Below are 20,751 nucleotides of genomic sequence, written 5' to 3'. Positions count from 1 at the left end.
CATGGTGAGGTGTCAGAGTGGGCGCCTGTAATGAGTGGGGTTCCACAGGGGTCAGTCCTAGGACTGGTGCTGTTTCTGGTATTTGTGAATGACATGATGGAAGGAATAGACTCCGAAGTGTGTCCCTGTTGGCAGATGATGTGAAGTTAATGAGAAGAATTCAGTCGGACAGGGACCAGGCAGAACTAAAAAGGGATCTGGACAGGCTGTAGGCCTGGTTCAGCAGCTGGCTTCTGGAGTTCAACCCCACCAAATGCAGTCATGAAGATTAGGTAAGGGCAAAGAAGACTGTGGATGGAGTACAGCCTAGGGGGCCAGATACTACAAACCTCACTCAAAGAAAAGGATCTTGGGGGTGAATATAACACCGGGCACATATCCAGAGGTGCACATCAACCAAATGACTGCTGCAGCATACGTGTGCCTAGCAAACCTAAGAACAGCATTCTGACATCTTTATAAGGAATCATTCAGGACCCTGTACATGGTGTACGTTAGACCCATATTGACGTGCAGCACCAGTTTGGAATCCACACCTAGCCAAGCACGAAAGGAAACTAGAGAAAGGGGTATGTCCTACGAAGAGAGGTTAAGGGAAATCGAGCTGACAACACTGGAAGACAGGAGAGATAGGGGGGATATGATAATGACATATAAAATACTGAGAGGAATCGACAAGGTGGGCAGAGACAGGATGTTCCAGAGATGGGACACAGCAACAAGGGATCACAGTTGGAAGTTGAAGACTCAGATGAATCACAGGGATATTAGGAAGTATTTCTTCAGTGACAGAGTTGTCAGGAAGTGGAATAGTCTGGGAAGTGATGAAGTGGAGGCAGGATCCATACATAGCTTTAAGAAGAGGTATGATAAAGCTCATGGAGCAGGAAGAGTGACCTAGTAGCGACCACTGAAGAGGCAGGGCCAGGAGCTGTGACTTGATCCCTGCAACCACAACTAGGTGAGTACACACACACGTGCACACAAGCACATGCACGCATGCATGCACGCTAAGCATGCTGTTCTTTCAAAGATTCTGTTTTGTTACACAAATTGCAACAATACAATGACAACATTACAAAAATGTCCATCAAACCCCACCGGAAAAACCAAGCTCGTTAAAATTCACTACACTACTTCATAAAGGAGTATACTCCACAGTGTGATCTATGGTGCCTCCATATTTCACCCAGGAACTTTTTGAAAGCATCTGGTACAGTGGTAATAATAAAACACATTTTACTTCTTTTATTGGTTGTTTCCCCACCAAGGCAGGGTGGCCTGAAAATTAAATAAAAACTTTCATCATCATTCATTCCATCATTGTCTTACCAGAGGCATGCTTACACTACAGTTATAAAACTGCAACATTAACACCCCTCCTTCAGAGTGCAGGCACTGTACTTCCCATCTCCAGGACTCAAGTCCGGCTTGCTGGTTACTTTGTCACACTCCAACAGCACATCAATTCACTATCCATGCTTTTGTTTTTTACACACGACTTGTTTCCCACTGAGGTAGGGTGACCCAAGAATGGAAACATTCACCATCATTCATTTAGTAGCTGTCTTGCTAGAAATGTTCAGACATCTCAGTTCAAATGATGCACATGAGATTGTCTGTATATATTCTTTTTTTGACTCATCATCCCACCATAATATATTGAGTGACCAAAGAAAGTAATGCCTTTATATTTTTAGATGTATATATTCTAAAAAAGATTCATTGCAGCAGATATAATTTTTAATAATTGGAATCCTGTTTTGTGCTGAAATATGTTTCTTTTGTAACTTCAGGTATTGTTCATCTGCACAGCAAATGTCTTGGATACAATCCCAGAGCCACTGCGTGACAGAATGGAAATGATTGATGTGTCTGGGTATGTTGCAGAAGAGAAGATGGCTATTGCAAAAACTTACCTTGTACCTGTTGCTCAGAAAAATAGTGGTCTGGATGATGAAAAGGTCAGTCATTCAATGTTTAAAACTCGATACTACTTAGTCAGGAAAGTTGTCCATCCATTTTTTTACAGCAATTAGCAATACATTTGTGTATTCTCCATATGTACTTAGTTTGCTTTTTATGAAATAGTTTATCATTTCTTATCTCCAAGACATCAGTGTGATTGTTTTCTCAAGTTTGAAAATGAGTTTTATTTGCTGGGCATTAGTATTCAACCATCTATTACTGGATAATTGTAAAGTATATTTCTTTACTCTTGTAGGTTAATCACTAATGATCAGCTAGTTTTTTCTTTGCACTAGAATGCCAAGTCCTATAAATATATAGTGCTGTTTTATCCTACTTTGTCACAAAGTTATATAAGCAAAGAAAAGCAGTAATATACTATAGAGGTAATTTTTTGAACCTTCTTTGATTTACCTTATTTTGGTGTACTTGTTTACACCTGCTGTGGTTTATCTTACGGTGGTATACTTGCTTATACATAGTGTAGGTTAAGTTGATATACTTGGTTATGCATGATGTAGTTTAGTTTATACATGATGTAGTTTATATATATTTTGTTGATTTACTGGTTTATTCATGCCATGGTTAATTTAAGAACTACAGACCAATAGCACTAACATCTCATCTCATAAAAATCTTTGAAAGGGTTCTAAGAAGCAAGATTGCCAACCACCTAGATACCCATCAGTTACATAACCCAGGGCAACACAGGTCGCTCCTGCTGGTCCCAGCTACTGGACCACTATGACAAGGTCCTGGATGCTATAGAGGATAAACAAAATGCAAATGTAGTATTCACAGGCTTTGTGAAAGCCTTTGACAAGCACAACCACGGTGTAATAGTGCACAAAATGTGTGATAAAGGAATAACAGGAAAAGTTGGTAGATGGATCTATAACTTCCTAGTAAACAGAACACATAGAATAACAGTAAACAGAGTAAAGTCTGAGGCATCTACAGTGAAAAGCTCTGTTCCACAAAGCACAGAACTCGCTCCCATACTATTCCTTATCCTCATATCTGACATAGACAGAGATGTAAGCTATAGCTCCGTGTCTTCCTTTGCAAGTGACACCTGAACTGCCATGACAGTGCCCTCCATTGAAGACACAGCAAGACTCCAAGAGGACATCAACCAAATCTTCAAATGGGGCCACTCAAAATATGAAGTTCAATGAAGAAAAATTTCAACTGCTCAGATATGGCTAGAATACTGCTGTACACTAACTGCCCCCTTCAAGGCAGGCAAAGAACTTTCATGGCACACATAAGTATAATAAAGCACCTAAATTACTGGGAACAGTTGAAGTCCCTTGGTTTATATTCCCTGGAATGCAGGCGAGAAAGATACATGATAATATACACTTGGAAAATCCTAGAGGGAATGATACCAAACTTGCACATGAAAATCACTCCCCATGAAAGCAAAAGACTTAGCAGGAGATACAACATTCCCTCAATGAAAAGCAGGGGGTGCCATGAGCACATTGAGAGACAACACAATAAGTGTCAGGGCCCAAAGACTTTTCATCTGCCTCCCAGCATACATAAGGAAGATTACCAGTAGACTCCTGGCTGTTTTCAAGAAGGTGCTGGACAGGCATCCAAAGTCAGTACATAACCAGCCGGGCTGTGGTTTGTACATCAGTGTGTGTGCTGCCAGCAGTAACAGCCTGGTTGATCAGACCCTGATCCGCCACGAAGCCTTGTCTCAGACTGGGCTGTGGGGGCATTAACCCCCGAAGCCCTCTCCAGGTATACTCCAGGTATAGGTATACAGTGGAACCTCTACTTACGTGTTTAATCCGTTCCATGACCTGGCTCGCATCTGGATTTGCTCATTTGTTGAGATAATTTTCCTCATTTAAATTAATTGAAATTGAATTAATCCGTCCCAGTGGAATTCCAGGCACTACAAAATACTTGAATATTTTCCTTATGTCAACTCTACGGCTTATTTATCTATCACAATTCATCTAATATGACATAATAAACAATATTAATAACATAGAAACATAATATATACACTAGAATGAATGAAATATGTCATTACATATTTGAGTAGCGGTAGTGGAGGTGGCAGCACAGTGGCTATTGTTCCTGCTCCTGACTACACACCTTCCCATGCTTTTATTATAACAGAAAATGGAGTGTTTGTAAGGCAGACTCTATTAGATCACTACATAGTTTCATAAGAAAAACAACAACAACGATCATAATAATAATAATAATAATATGTAATAAATAATAATAATACACCATTTACCTTGGAGAACATGACTCATGAAATCATAATGACACGATTGCAAACAAGCCATACCACGGGCGGGATTTGAACCCGCGGTCAGAGTCTGAAAACTCCAGACCGTCGTGTTAGCCACTGGACCAGCTAGCCACAATAAGATTCGTCCAACTAGGTATATTTCTACACCATAGAAAGGTTAGCATAGGCACCACTGTGACCACAAATGCAAGTTTTTACAGACGAATCTCCAGCTAGCATGGCCATGACGAACTCTAGCGAATGGGCGGGTTCAAATCCCGCCCGTGGTATGGTTTACCTTGGAGAAGAGATGCTGGTGAAGGTTGATGAGGTGAAGAGATGCTGGGCACAGCAGCATGTGCTGTCAGGAGTTCATTTCATTTTGTCCTTTTTCTGTCGCTTAATCTCTTAACCCTTTCAGGGTCCGTGCCATAGATCCATGGCTTTACGTTGAGGGTCCAAACCGTAGATCTACGCCATGAGCTTAGCTCACTCTGATAAACTGTGAGCGGTAAATTTGGGCCTAGATATGAGAGAATACATCTTTGTGGTATGTTTGCACCACATAAAACAAATCCTGCAGCACACAGTGCATAATGAGAGAAAAAACTGAGACCGTAATTTTCGATTAAAACAGCAAATTGGCAGTGTTTTTTCGAATGTTTTTGTAGCTGTACTTGTGATTTCTTGATCTCATTTGATAGAATGGGAGATATATTGCAGAAATGGAGATGATTTTGATTGGTTTTAGTACTGGAAATGGCTTGAAACTGAGCTCAAAGTAGCAGAAATATTAAATTTTTGCCGATGTTCAAGAGTAAACAAATGACCTCACACGTCTAATACACGCCAGCTGGTGGGTCTAATATACATTCACAAATGTGGTGATATTTATACTATTACAGTGGACCCCCGGTTAACGATATTTTTTCATTCCAGAAGTATGTTCAGGTGCCAGTACTGACTGAATTTGTTCCCATAAGGAATATAGTGAAGTAGATTAGTCCATTTCAGACCCCCAAACATACACGTACAAACACACTTACATAAATACACTTACATAATTGGTCGCATTGGGAGGTGATCGTTAAGCGGGGGTCCACTGTATTAAAATATTGCATAACAGTAAATTTTCTATTTTTTTTTGGTTTGAATAAAAGTTCATTATGTGAATAAAAAATTAAAATGGATTTCATTTGTAAAGTCTGAAAATGTAACTAATAAACAGAGGAAGTGTTAGTTTAGTGCCAAGAATGCCTACATTGTTTATTCTAGATCCTATTTTGAAATTGGAATATTTTAAACTTTCATTAAATTGGCTAAATTACCAATTTTCAATCACTTTATTTTGTAGTTGAAACAGTTGACTTGGTGATTTCTTGTGCTCAATCGATAGAACAGAAGTAATACTAGTGAAATAGCTAAGAATTTGGTCGACTGGAATAATGTAATTGGCCTAAAATGGGAGTCAAAGTCGGCAAAATCGCCGATGCGTGAATGTTGCTGACACATCAAAATTCATGAGAGCATAATTTTGTGAATTTTCCATCAAATTTCATACTTTCTGTTTTATTACCTTCGGAAAAAGATTCTCTACCATTTCATAAGAAAAAATAACAAAATTATTTTTTGAAATTTCTTGGACACTGGTGCGCACTTTGAAATTTGGCCTCTGGACCTTGAAAGGGTTAAAACAGCGACTTTACACTGTTTTCGTATGGTATTTATGGTCGCATTCTAGTTTTCCTTGTCTCATTTTATAGAATGGAAGACATATTACAGAAATTGAGATGATTTTGATTGGTTTCACAATGAAAACTACTTTGAAATTGAGCTCATAGTAGCAGAAATGTTCGATTTTTGCCAAAGTTCAAAAGTAAATAAATCATGCCATGCGTTTAATACACGTCAACTGGTGAGTCTGATATTCTTTCACAAGTGCACTGATATTATTTATACCATTTCTACACTAATGCAGTAGTCTGCATAACAGTAAATCTTGTATATTTTGTGAGAATAAAAATTCAAGGTAGAAAGCAAAAGAAATGTAAGAGGGGCCTGGGGACGTGACTAATGAACATAGGAAATGTTATTTTAGTGCCAGGAATGTCTGTCTTGTTTATTCTGGACCCTATTTGGAAATTGGCATCTTTTGAAATTTGTGTGAAATTGGCAAAATTGCTAATTTCTGACCACTTTATTGGATAGTTGAAGTTGGTAAATGGGTGGTTTCTTGTACTTATTCGATAGAAAAAATGGAGTTATAGTGAAATAGTTATGATTTTTGTCAACTAGTACACTGGAATTGGCCGAAAATATGGCTCAAAGTGGGCAAAATCGCTGATGCAAAACATTGTCGAGACCACTAACCTCGCGAGAGCATAATTCCGTAAGTTTTCCATCAAATTTCAAACTTTTTGTGTTATTATGATCGGGAAAAGATTCTCTGTCTTTTCATAAGAAAAAATAATTTTTTTTTTTTTTCCGAAAAATTTTCGACCCTGAGAACAAGTTTAGGAAAGGGCATCTCGACCCTGAAAGAGTTAATGAATCTCAACACGGTTTTACAAGGGGGCGTTCCTGTCTTACGAATTTACTAACTTTCTTCACTAAGGTATTTGAGGAGGTAGATCATGGTACTGAATATGATATTGTGTATATGGACTTCAATAAGGCTTTTGATAGAGTTCCACATCAGAGGCTATTGAGGAAACTTAAGGTACACAGGATAGGAGGAGAAATTTTTTCCTGGGTTGAGGAATAAGCAGCAAAGAGTTTGCATAAATGGGGAGAAATCAGAATGGGGGCACATCACGAGCGGTGTTCCACAGGGGTCAGCGTTGGGCCCCTTGTTGTTTACAGTTTACATAAATGACAGATGAGGGAATAAATAGCAACATAAGCAAATTTGCTGATGGCACCAAAATAGGCCGTCCATTTCATTCTAATGAGGACATTAGAGCACTCCAGGATGATTTGAGTAGACTGATGCAGTGGTCGGAGAAGTGGCAGTTGCAGTCTAACCCCTTGACTGTCGCAACCCCCAATCCTGAGGTGTCTACTGGTGTCGCAAAATTAAAAAAAAAAAAAAATTCTAATGAAATGATAGAGAATATTTTCCCGATTGTAATGACACCAAAAAATCGAGATTTGATGGAAAACTGACGGAATTACGCTCTCACAAAGTTAGCGGCCTCGGCGATATTTACAAATCGGCGATTTCGCCCACTTTGAGCCCTATTTTCGGCTAATTCCATTGTTCCAGTTGACCAAACTCGTAGCTATTTCTTTAGAACTCCATTTGTTCTATCGATTGAGTACAAGAAACTGCCCATTTACCGATTTCAACTACCCAATAATGTGGTCAGAAATTTGCAATTTGGCCAATTTCATGAAAATTAAAAAATATGACAATTTCAAAATAAGGTCCAGAATGAACAATGCAGACATTCCTGGCTCAAAAATAACATTTTCTTTGTTCATCAGTCACGTCTCCAGGCCCCTCTGATATTACTCTTGCATTCTACTTTGAATTTTTATTCAAACAAAAAATAGAAGATTTACTATTATGCAGACTACTGCAATATTGTAATAATTGTATAAATAATGTCAACCCACTCATGACTACATATTAGAATGGCTAGTTGGACATTTATTGGACAATGACATCATTTGTTTACTTTTGAACATTGGCAAAAATCAAACATTTTCCCTACTTTGAGCTCCATTTCCAGGTTTTTTATAGTAAAACCAATCAAAATCACCTCTATTTCTATAATATGTTTTCCATTCTATCAAATGAGACCAAGAAAATGAGAATAGAACCATAAATACTGTACAAAAATAGACCACAAAGTCGGCATTTTAATTAAAAAAATAACGGTCAGTTTTTTTTTTCATTATGCACTGCATGCTCCAGGATTTTTTTTATATGGTGCACACTGACCACACAGACCTATTCTCTCACATGTGGGCCTACCAGCTTTCTCCTGCTTGATTTGAAGCCGCTAGAATTTATGAGTATATATACGTCAAACACGGTACCTCATAAGACGTATATATACGACCAAAATAGTCATAGGGTTAATATAGACAAATGCAAAGTTCTAAATGTTGGACAGGAAAATAACCATGCCACATGTAAACTAAATAATGTAGATCTTAATATTACGGATTGCAAAAAGGATTTAGGAGTTCTGGTTAGCAGTAATCTAAAACCAAGACAACAGTGCATTAGTGTTTGCAATAAAGCTAACAGAATCCTTGGCTTCATAGCAAGAAGTATAAATAATAGAAGTCCTCAGGTTGTTCTTCAACTCTATATATCCTTGGTTAGGCCTCATTTAGATTAGTTTTGGTCACCGTATTACAGAATGGATATGAGTGCACTGGAAAACGTACAAAGGAGGATGACAAAGTTGATCCCATGTATCACAAATCTTCCCTATGAGGATAGACTGAGGGGCCCTGAATCTGCACTCTTTAGAAAGGCGTAGAATTAGGGGGGATATGATTGAGGTGTATAAATGGAAAACATGAATTAATAAAGGGGATGTAAATAGTGTGCTAAAAATATCTAGTATAGACAGGACTCGCAGCAATGGCTTTAAGGGAGGGGCGAGCCTTTTTTCAGTGATCAGGACATTAAAATTGAAAAATTATGGAAAAAATGTTTTCTTACTGAAAAATAGTGCAAAATTCTGGCAACATTTTGATTTAATCAGCTTATTTCTATCATATTTCTAAGTATGTTTTTCATTAAATGTATTTTTTTTGTTCTTGCTATCAGCAAAAATACATGTTGGCAATTAGCAGTTTTTTTTTCCTGCAGATTTTTTCATTGTAAATACTCTACATGGCAACTTCTGTGCTGGCTAGAATGTGGAGAGCAGTGAGTCCCTCAGTAGCCGGCAGGCTGTAAAGAAGGAAGGTGGGGGTGTAGCACACTGAGAGTTGGCATGCCACTTCCCTAGAGTTTCACACCAAAAATAAAAAATTAAAAAAAACAAAAACCTCAGTAATAAGTTATTGATATTGTAATTCCTCGCCTGCGATAAGTATTCATTGGATTGTCATGATTTTTGCAGATGTTATTGAGGAATGATGGTTCTACAAACACCCAGGGAGGATTTGCGATATTGTGAACAGCTTTTTGTTAATGATTTTTTCCTCCTCAAAAAAAAAAAAAAAAAACTACAACATTTTTCTTTATGGAAACAACTGATATTATCGCTAAACTGTCCTGGGCCGTTAATAATCTAGCCTTTATCTTTCATCTGTGGTTAACTAGAACATTGTACATCTTCAGAATTTAGTAGAACAAGGAAAGTTATAGGACCCATGAAATTGTGCATAATTTATTTTTTTCTACCTAACCTGAAGGCTAACAGTCAAAACAAACACAGCTTATATGTTTTTTATGCTGCTTAATCCACTGTCAAAATCTCATTGAAATTGGACCAAAAAAAAAAATTGTTGATTTCACTCACCCCTTCCTGAAATTGGAAAAAAATCAGATTCAGGAAGGATATAGGAAAGCACTGGTTTGGTAATAGAGTTGTGGATGAGTGGAACAAACTCCCTAGTACTGTCATAGATGCTAAGAGGTTGTGTAGTTTTAAAAATAGGTTGGATAAATGCATGAGTGGGTGTGGGTGGGTGTGAGTTGGATCTGACTAGCTTGTGCTACTAGGTCAGATGCAGTGCTCCTCCCTTAAGCAACGTGTCTGACCTCACTAGATCAAGGCATTGGCTTAAGTGGGTGGGAGAATTGGACCTGCCTCGCATAGGCCAGTAGGCCTATTGCAGTGTTCCTTCTTTCTTATGTTCTTTTTATGTTCTTATGTATAATAATCTTTGTAACTGTATTCATGTATACCTGAAAAAACTTACACACTGTCTTCCCAGCCACCCACACTATCTTCCCTACCATCCACGCTGTCTTCCCCACCATCCAAGCCACTTTCCCCAACACCCAAGCTGCTTTCCCCACTGCCCAAGCTGATATCCCTTTTCACTATCTGTATCTGGTATCCTGGACATTGCTTTTGGTCACAAACTCCTCAAAACCATGAAATTTATCTTCACTGACACTTCCTTCTGTGTTAGAACTATCACTTGGGAAGAGAAGAGTCCCGGATTTGCCAGGGAGTCAGATATTTCTTATTAGGCATGCTGAACAAGGACTACTGAAATGGTGTAAAGTAAAAGGACACAAGTGCAACTAGTGTGACATTTATTGTGGCAACGTTTCGCTCTCCAGGAGCTTTATCAAGCCATTACAAACGATACATGGACACAGAGGGTATATAAAGGCTCAGAGTGAGGTGAATACTAGTGAGGTACCATTTCGATGTTCACTAGTGATAGTAGTAGTAGTAGTGGTAGTGACAAAAGTAATACAATATGGTAGAGCAATTAATTCGTACATGAGTAAAAGGATATAAAAGCTATTACTGAACGTCTCAAAAGCACTTTCACAAGCTAACACCAGAGTCGCCATCGCTTCTAGCACTTCAATAAAGGTTATAACCAGGACAAAATCCAAGCACCACGAACCAGTCAATGCAGGAGTTTACACTATACCCTGTGGAGGCTGTGACAAGATTTACGTAGGTGAAACAGCCAGAAACCTCGACACCCGCCTCAATGAACACATTTACGCATGTAGGAACGATAACCTGAACAACGCCTGTGTACAACACCGAAATTCCACCAATCATCTCATGAAATTCAGAGACGCCCAATTAGTGATCAAAGAAACTAATTTCCGCAGACGCAAGTGCCTCGAATCAGCACTGATCGCTGTTTCGAATACAATTAAACAAAACAACGGCAGCTTCACCATCTCCGAAGTCTTAGCAAGAATCCTCCTGAAAACAGTAAACCCTGCCATCACATAGTCTCTCCTGTTATACTACACAAAGCACAGAGAGTGAACACTGAAACAAGCTGCCTCATTCCAGTTTATATTTGTCCAACCTATTTTTATGTTACCCAAGTAATAGCTTTTATATCCTTTTACTCATGTACGAATTAATTGCTCCACCATATTGTATTACTTTTGTCACTACCACTACTACTACTACCACTAGTGAACATCGAAATGGTACCTCACTAGTATTCACCTCACTCTGAGCCTTTATATACCCTCTGTGTCCATGTATCGTTTGTAATGGCTTGATAAAGCTCCTGGAGAGCGAAACGTTGCCACAATAAATGTCACATTAGTTGCACTTGTGTCCTTTTACTTTACATATTGTCGGTAATTCTACCAACTTTATTACACATACTGAAATGGTGTTCCCACAATGCATCACTGACTCCCCGATTTTTTTTATACTGGGCACACTGACCATGCGGACCCTTTCTCTCACTTGTAGGCCTACCAGCTTTCTCTCGCTAGATTTGAAGCTGCTAGAAATTTGGTGTATTAATATGTCACCAACACTGGCTCGTAAGATGTATCTATATGGCACCAACAGTGAAAGGGTTAATGCTTGTGGGTAATTCTTCTTTCATTATCATGTTTTCCATTTTTTTTGACAGTTTTTATGCCACAGTTAATAGTAAACAGCTTAATTTTTACAGTTATTTTTACAAGATAGTGCCATAGACCAGTTAATCCGTCACTACTGCCGAGAATCTGGTGTCCGGAACCTCCAGAAGCATATTGAGAGAATCATGCGAAGAGCAGCATTTAATGTTGCCAGTGGTGAAAATGAAAAAGTTAATGTGACAGATGAAAATCTAGAGAGTTTTGTGGGCAAACCAAAATTCAGCCATGACCGCATGTATCAAGAAACACCTCCTGGTGTGGTCATGGGCCTTGCATGGACTGCTATGGGTAAGTTTACCAATATAATGTTAATATTTTTTCTATATTAGATATTGAAAGCTTTTTTTGTGAGAATGCATGTCTGCATATCAGCAGTATGTCCAAATATTCCCCAGCACTGGGCCACCTTACTGTAATAGTGCAGTTCGTGTTGCTTCACTCTCCGAATGCAAAGATCTGATTCCCAGGGAAATTCAATGGGTTTTATTCCCCAGTGACAGCTCTAACAATGAGGATTATGGACCCAAAGATGAGTTCTTTGGTTTATAATGTTTAGTGACTGAAAGTGACGCTTGGGATGCCGGAAATATTGTTAAAAAAACCCGATGACCCACAACCATTAATGTTTATGGTTGGTTTGTCCAGAATGTGCCTACCACACTGTAAGCAAAAACTCGTATTCACCCATGGCTTGGCCTCAGATGTGAGTAATGGTGATAATGGTGATTGATGTGGATTGATTTCCTAGCAGTCGATGACCAGTCCAGAAGTGATTGTGATGAAGCTTATTCTCCTGTGTAGTATTAATATGTACGGCACTGCATGTGGTCTTGTGGAGAGTCCATTGCTATTCCTAAGAAACATAGTACATCTCAGGACCCAACACAGGCAACAGATAGTGATAGTAAAGATGTTGTTGCATTGATTGGCATTTGTAGTAGGTTGCAGGCATTGCTGGTGCCATGTGCAACAACAGGTGGTGTGACAAAGATATGTGTGGCACCAGTGCCAGCCCAGGCTAAGAGGAGGGGGAGAGGGAGTTGGGACTCCCTCTCCATGAGGACTTCAGGTATCAAAGCCCTATCTAAGGTTATGTCCCTTCTTCGTCTTTTACTGCCACAGTACATTCATTACTTATCTTAAAATATTTATGGTCTTAATGTAGGGCAAGAGGTGAGTAGTATTTCTTTGTAGGAATTCAGTGTAGGTAGCCAGTAGATGTAGATGCACATCTGTAGCTCCCTCTGGGCTACACTACACAGCCATATTATTACAGCGACATACCATATTCACTGAGTTCAATCTTTTCTAACAACTACCTTTAGATGCCATCATAAACAAAGGGAGAAGTAATGAATAATTCTTGCCGAGAATTGTAAACAAATGCTCATGAAGGGCGGTGACTGGACCAGATGCCAGATTCACAGTTTTCTCTAACGCTGAATAAGAGAACACGTAATGTTTACCCTCCATCCTCGATTTGCCGGTACTCACCACTTGATAGCATGTTTATGTGCTATATGCTATGTAACGTGTTTCTTATATAATTTTGAAGAAAATATCGAGACCCCCGATCCTTAACTCCCTCTCTGGGTTGAATAATAATAAAAAAAAGATAGAGAATCTTTTTCCGATCATAATGACACGAAAGGTATGAAAGTTGATGGAAAATTTACCGCTAACTTTGCTCTTGCAAAGTTAGTGGTCTCGACGATATTTATGCATCGGCAATTTTGCCCAATTTTTGGCTAATTCCAATGTTTCAGTCTACTAAAATCATAGCTATTTTGCTAGAATTCTGTTTGTTCTATCAATTGAGTACAAGAAGCTCCCCATTTACTGATTTCAACTACCCAATAAAGTGGTTAGAAATTGGCAATTTGGCCAATTTCACACAAATTTCAAAAGCTGCCAATTTCAAAATAGGGTCCAGAATAAACAAGACAGACATTCCTGGCACTAAAATAACATTTTTCTCTGTTCATTAGTCACGTCTCCAGGCCCCTCTTACATTACTTTTGCTTTCCATTTTGAATTTTTATTCTCACAAAAAATAGAAGATTTACTGTTATGTATACTACTGCATCATTGTAAAAACGGTATAAATAATATCAGTGCACTTGTGCAAGAATATTACTCACCAGTTGATGTATATTGGACACGTGGCGTGATTTGTTTACTCTTGAACATTGGCAAAAGTCGAACATTTACGCTACTTTGTGCTCATTTTCAAGGTACATGTACTTGTCATCGTGAAACCAATCAAAATTACCTGTATTTCTGTAATATATCTTCCATTATATCAAATGAGACCACAAAAATGAGAATACAACATAAATACCATATGAAAATAGACTACAAAGTCACTGTTTTAAACCAAAAACACGGTCAGAGTTTTTTTTCCTCATTATGTACTGTGTGCTGCAGGATTTTTTTTATACTGCGCACACTGACCACACAGACCCATTCTTTCAGATCTAGGCCTACCAGCCTTTTCCCACTTGATTTGAGGGCTTTAGAATTTATGCGTACTTGTACGTCACCAACACTGGTGTGTAAGACGTACTAGTACATTAAAAACCCTGAAAGGGTTAATGAAAATGTCTATATTAACCTAAAATAAGACATTTAATGTGCCCAAGAGTGATTATTATTAAACATACATCACATATAAACATTGCATGTTTTTATATATACAGTGGACCTTCAGTTAGCGATATTAATCTGTTCCAGAGAGCTCGTCCTTAACCGATTTTTATCGTTATTCAAATTAATTTTCCCCATAAGAAATAATGGAAATCCAATTAATCCATTTCAGACATCCAAAAGTATTAAACAAAATAATTTTTTTACATGAAATATACATTTCCCTACACAGAAAACAATGATACATGAGGAATAAAACAATAACATCACACTTACCTTTATTGAAGACATGGTGATGTATGGAAGACGGGAGGAGAGGAGAGGATAGAGGAGTTTACAATTGTTTGGAAGGGAAATCCCACTCCATAAAGACTTCAGGTACCAAGTTCTTATCCTGGGTTACTTCCCTCCTTTGTTTTTAAATGCCACTAGGACCAGCTTGAGAGCCACTGGACCGCTGTCGCTCAAAAAAGTTTTCCAGAGAGGTCTGTTTCTGGCGTATGTTAGGAATTGTGTTGGGAGACACAAGATAGTCCTTCAATATGACACTAATATCAGCTTTATGGCTTATTTATCTAGCACAATTCATCTAATATGACATAGTAAACAATATTAATAACATAGAAACATGACAGATACTCTAGAATGAATAAAATACGTTATTCAGCATGCCATGAGTGCTGCTGTGCTGTTGTTGTTGGGTGTATAAGGGCCACTGAGAGCATAAGCCATACATAGTGGTGGTGGAGGCGGCAGCAGAGGTGGTAGAGACTGCGGTGTTGCCAGTCGCCCTACATAACTCCAACAGCATTGGAGAAGTTAGGTTCGTGCTGTCGTTTTTCTTTCGATTAATCGCTTAACTTGCTTGCTGCAGTTAATACTACACTGGCTGCCTCTATAGCCTTTATAGACTCCTGCTGCTTTAGTATCATGCATATTGCAGAATCACTGAAAAAGGCACATTCTCCCCTCTCTCTCAGCCCTTTACCAAAGGGCTGGTTGGCACTAGAAGCTTTCTTTGGGCCTGTGGTGGCTTATTTAGCAGTTACAAGCACTAAAAACAATGGAATAACACAAAATGTATCGTATGTATGCGTAGAATCGTCCGCAGTGGCTTGTAAACAGTGACACACTAGTCACACTGGAGTGGCCAGGTGGCTCAGGCTGCGCGGACTCTTTCTGGACGAATGTCCTTAACTGAGTTTTTTATCGTTAGCCGAGCCAGTATTTTGACACAAAAGTGTAACAGTATCCGATTTTATCACTATCCGATGGCATTGTTAACCCCTTTCAGGGTCCACAGGCCCTCTCAGAGACTTGTTCTCAGGGTCCCCAAATTTCAAAAAAAAAAAAAATTTTTTTTTCTTATGGAAAGATAGAGAATCTTTTTCCAATCATAATGACACCAAAAGTAGGAAATTTGATGGAAAACTTACGGAATTATGCTCTCGCGAAGTTACCGGTCTCGACGATGTTTACGCATTGGCAATTTTCCCGACTTTGAGCCCTATTTTTCGGCCAATTTCAATGTACATGTACTAGTCAACAAAAATCATAACTATTTCGCTAGAACTCCATTCTTTCTATCGAATGAGTATAAGAAACCACCAATTTACCGATTTCAACTATCCAATAAAGTGGTTAGAAATTTAGCAATTTGGCCAATTTCACATAAATTTCAAAAGATGCCAATTTCCAAAGAGGGTCCAGAATAAACAAGAAAGACATTCCTGGCACTAAAATAACATTTCCTCTGTTCATTAGTCACGTCCCCAGGCCCCTCTTACATTTTTTTGCTTTCCACTTTGAATTTTTATTCTCACAAAAAAATAAGATTTACTGTTATGCAGACTACTGCATTAGTGTAGAAATGGTATAAATAATATCGGCGCACTTGTGAAAGAATATTAGACTCACCAGTTGACGTGTATTGAACGCTTAGCATGATTTGTTTACTTTTGAACTTTGGTAAAAATTGAACATTTCTGCTACTTTGAGCTCAATTTCAAGGTACTTTTCATTGTAAAACCAGTCAAAATCATCTCAATTTCTGTAGTATGTCTTCCATTCTATACAATGAGATCAGGAAAACTAGAATACAACAATAAATACCATACAAAAATATAGTGCAAGGTCTCTGTTTTAATCCAAAAACATGGTCAAAGTTTTTTTTTTCTCATTACGCACTGTGTACTGCAGGATTTTTTTTATACTGCGCACACTGACCACATAGACCCACTCTTTCATATGTAGGCCTACCAGCTTTCTCTCACTAGATTTAAAGGCGCTAGAATTTATGCGTACTAGTACATCATGGACACTGGTGCGTAAGCCGTACTAGTACGTCTGAAACCCTGAAAGGGTTAACTGAGGATCCACTGTGCTATGTAACGTGTTTCTTATATAATTTTGAGGAAAATTTCACAGATGGATTAATGAAAAATATCTATATTAACCTTAAATAAGACATTTAATGTGTCCAAGAGTGATTATTATTATGCGTCCAATGCAGCCAATCTCAGAAATGACGGCTGAAAACCAGGATAGAATTTCGGCCAAGAAAGCGGCCGAAATCCGAATTGGCTGATATCTGGAATGGCCGATATCCGGAACGGCCGATAACCGAGGGTCCACTGTACATATATGAATTGTTTTTTCCATATTGTAGACATTGCACTGCTCAATGCATACGATATGTACTAGGTCAGGACTGGCAACAGGCTGCCATGAAGCCACTTTTGTTTGTCTGTCATTAGACAAATAATACACAAATATCAGGTCATAGCACCTGCAGTACTGCAGTACACCTGTACTGCCATACTCATCACCACATCACCCTCTTGTTTCAAGTTTGGTGATCACTTCCTGCTACAGACAAGAAATGCTCTCAGAAGAGATGTTATGTGTGCACACACTTACATGTACACACACACACACAAGGCACCCAGCAAAGAACAGGGACACACCCTTCATGTTTATTTTTTTTTTTTATTATCACACTGGCCGATTCCCACCAAGGCAGGGTGGCCCGAAAAAGAAAAACTTCCACCATCATTCGCTCCATCACTGTCTTGCCAGAAGGGTGCTTTACACTACAGTTTTTAAACTGCAACATTAACACCCCTCCTTCAGAGTGCAGGCACTGTACTTCCCATCTCCAGGACTCAAGTCCGGCCTGCCGGTTTCCCTGAATCCCTTCATAAATGTTACTTTGCTCACACTCCAACAGCACGTCAAGTATTAAAAACCATTTGTCTCCATTCACTCCTATCAAACACGCTCACGCATGCCTGCTGGAAGTCCAAGCCCCTCGCACACAAAACCTCCTTTACCCCCTCCCTCCAACCCTTCCTAGGCCGACCCCTACCCCGCCTTCCTTCCACTACAGACTGATACACTCTTGAAGTCATTCTGTTTCGCTCCATTCTCTCTACATGTCCGAACCACCTCAACAACCCTTCCTCAGCCCTCTGGACAACAGTTTTGGTAATCCCGCACCTCCTCCTAACTTCCAAACTACGAATTCTCTGCATTATATTCACACCACACATTGCCCTCAGACATGACATCTCCACTGCCTCCAGCCTTCTCCTCGCTGCAACATTCATCACCCATGCTTCACACCCATATAAGAGCGTTGGTAAAACTATACTCTCATACATTCCCCTCTTTGCCTCCAAGGACAAAGTTCTTTGTCTCCATAGACTCCTAAGTGCACCACTCACTCTTTTTCCCTCATCAATTCTATGATTCACCTCATCTTTCATAGATCCATCCGCTGACACGTCCACTCCCAAATATCTGAATACGTTCACCTCCTCCATACTCTCTCCCTCCAATCTGATATTCAATCTTTCATCACCTAATCTTTTTGTTATCCTCATAACCTTACTCTTTCCTGTATTCACCTTTAATTTTCTTCTTTTGCACACCCTACCAAATTCATCCACCAATCTCTGCAGCTTCTCTTCAGAATCTCCCAAGAGCACAGTGTCATCAGCAAAGAGCAGCTGTGACAACTCCCACTTTGTGTGTGATTCTTTATCTTTTAACTCCACGCCTCTTGCCAAGACCCTCGCATTTACTTCTCTTACAACCCCATCTATAAATATATTAAACAACCACGGTGACATCACACATCCTTGTCTAAGGCCTACTTTTACTGGGAAAAAATTTCCCTCTTTCCTACATACTCTAACTTGAGCCTCACTATCCTCGTAAAAACTCTTCACTGCTTTCAGTAACCTACCTCCTACACCATACACTTGCAACATCTGCCACATTGCCCCCCTATCCACCCTGTCATATGCCTTTTCCAAATCCATAAATGCCACAAAGACCTCTTTAGCCTTATCTAAATACTGTTCACTTATATGTTTCACTGTAAACACCTGGTCCACACACCCCCTACCTTTCCTAAAGCCTCCTTGTTCATCTGCTATCCTATTCTCCGTCTTACTCTTAATTCTTTCAATTATAACTCTACCATACACTTTACCAGGTACACTCAACAGACTTATCCCCCTATAATTTTTGCACTCTCTTTTATCCCCTTTGCCGTTATACAAAGGAACTATGCATGCTCTCTGCCAATCCCTAGGTACCTTACCCTCTTCCATACATTTATTAAATAATTGCACCAACCACTCCAAAACTATATCCCCACCTGCTTTTAACATTTCTATCTTTATCCCATCAATCCCGGCTGCCTTACCCCCTTTCATTTTACCTACCTTCATGTTTAGAGTGTAAAATATCTTGATGGTAATTTCAAGGACTTCCAGAATGCAACAGTGCCTGTAAATTTATTTAATTTATTTATTTATTTATTTATGTCTTTGCAAATAGTACATTGAAATTTTGTATTTACAATAATGGGTTGCAATGAAAAGAGAGCCTCTTAGGCATTATGTGTGTATATGTGTGTGTGTGAACAGTAGTAATGTGAAGCATTTGGACCTGTGTATGTTTTTGTTGTGTATACATGTTTTCTAAACCCTCAGACTCTAAAGAAGTACATCATTGCATCTCAGTTTTGTGACAGTTCATGAAAGAAAATGTTTGATGCTTACTGAGCATACCTTGTTTTCTTACAAAAAAAGGAAGCTGCCTTGTAGCACCTGACTTCGTTCTCTTAGAGAGTTTATACTTTTGAGTTTTTAACTAAATGCTTGGGTTGACATTGATAAATACTGTACACTGTGAATAGCATTGGTATTAATTCACGTCTTTGGGTTTACAGGTGGATCAACTTTATATATCGAGACAATGGCACGTTCTGCTGAGGAAGGTAAAGATGGACGATTAGAAACAACTGGTCACCTTGGCGATGTAATGAAGGAATCAACCAGAATCGCTTACACTTACGCTAAGCACTTCCTAGCAAAGATGTTCCCTGACAATAACATGCTAGATAAGTCCAATATTCATCTTCATGTGCCAGAGGTATAGTATTTACTCAAGTATATTTTGACTGTATCTGTGTTAATCCCTGACTTTATTTTTGCCAAAAATCCTTACTGTTTCATGCACAGAGAGAGAGAGAGAGTGACTGCTCATAGCACATGCTTACATAGTGCATTTTATGATAGAATACTATTTGCATTTATATTGAAAAAATGATTAAAACACAGTTTTGTCTGGATTTACCAATCATAAAAGTTTTAAATAAGTTGTTCAGGCATGGAAACTTTCCTGTTCAGAGCTTCATATGCCCTGGGAAGAGCTGATTGCCGACTCTGGCCAAAAGTGTGCTGTGGTAGCCCTCTTAACCTTAACAGATGACTGACTCACAGCTGTCAACTTATTAAACACAAACAGATGACTTAAAGCCTAGGTAGTAGGTTGGTAGACAGCAACCACCCTGGGAGGTACTACCGTCCTGCCAGCGAGTGTAAAATGAAATCCTGTAATTGCTTTACATGGTGGTAGGATTGCTGGTGTCTTTTTTTCTGTCTCATAAACATGCAAGATTTCAGGTACATCTTGCTACTTCTACTTACACTTAGGTCACACTACACATGCATGTACAAGCATATATATGTGATGAATGGTTTGAAAAACCGACAAGTTGAAGATTGAGACACTTATGCAGCATATGGGAATCTTTATTCAGGAAACGTTTCGCCACACAGTGGCTTCATCAGTCCAATTGGACTGATGAAGCCACTGTGTGGCGAAACGTTTCCTGAATAAAGATTCCCATATGCTGCATAAGTGTCTCAATCTTCAAGCATATATATACACACCCCTCTGGGTTTTCTTCTATTTTTTACTAGTTCTTGTTCTTGTTTGTTTACTCTTATCTCCATGAGGA

The 20,751-nt window shown here is 38.9% G+C and overlaps 1 protein-coding gene across 2 annotated transcripts in view; it reads left to right on the top strand.

Annotated features, from left to right (window-relative positions):
• Positions 1-20,751, top strand: part of LOC128698915 (lon protease homolog, mitochondrial) — a 261,625-nt gene that overhangs the window by 220,210 nt on the left and 20,664 nt on the right. For both annotated transcript variants that reach the window (XM_070096772.1, XM_070096773.1), the window contains 3 exons: positions 1,797-1,964; positions 11,822-12,077; positions 19,678-19,880. In XM_070096772.1, the coding sequence (XP_069952873.1) occupies positions 1,797-1,964; positions 11,822-12,077; positions 19,678-19,880 (627 nt within the window). The remainder of the gene's footprint in view (positions 1-1,796; positions 1,965-11,821; positions 12,078-19,677; positions 19,881-20,751) is intronic.

This window comes from Cherax quadricarinatus, chromosome 55, assembly GCF_038502225.1.
Source record: "Cherax quadricarinatus isolate ZL_2023a chromosome 55, ASM3850222v1, whole genome shotgun sequence".
NCBI classification, from domain to species: Eukaryota; Metazoa; Arthropoda; class Malacostraca; order Decapoda; family Parastacidae; genus Cherax; species Cherax quadricarinatus.
The sequence above is the reverse complement of the archived record's forward strand: the minus strand, read 5'-3'. Positions and strand labels throughout refer to the sequence as shown.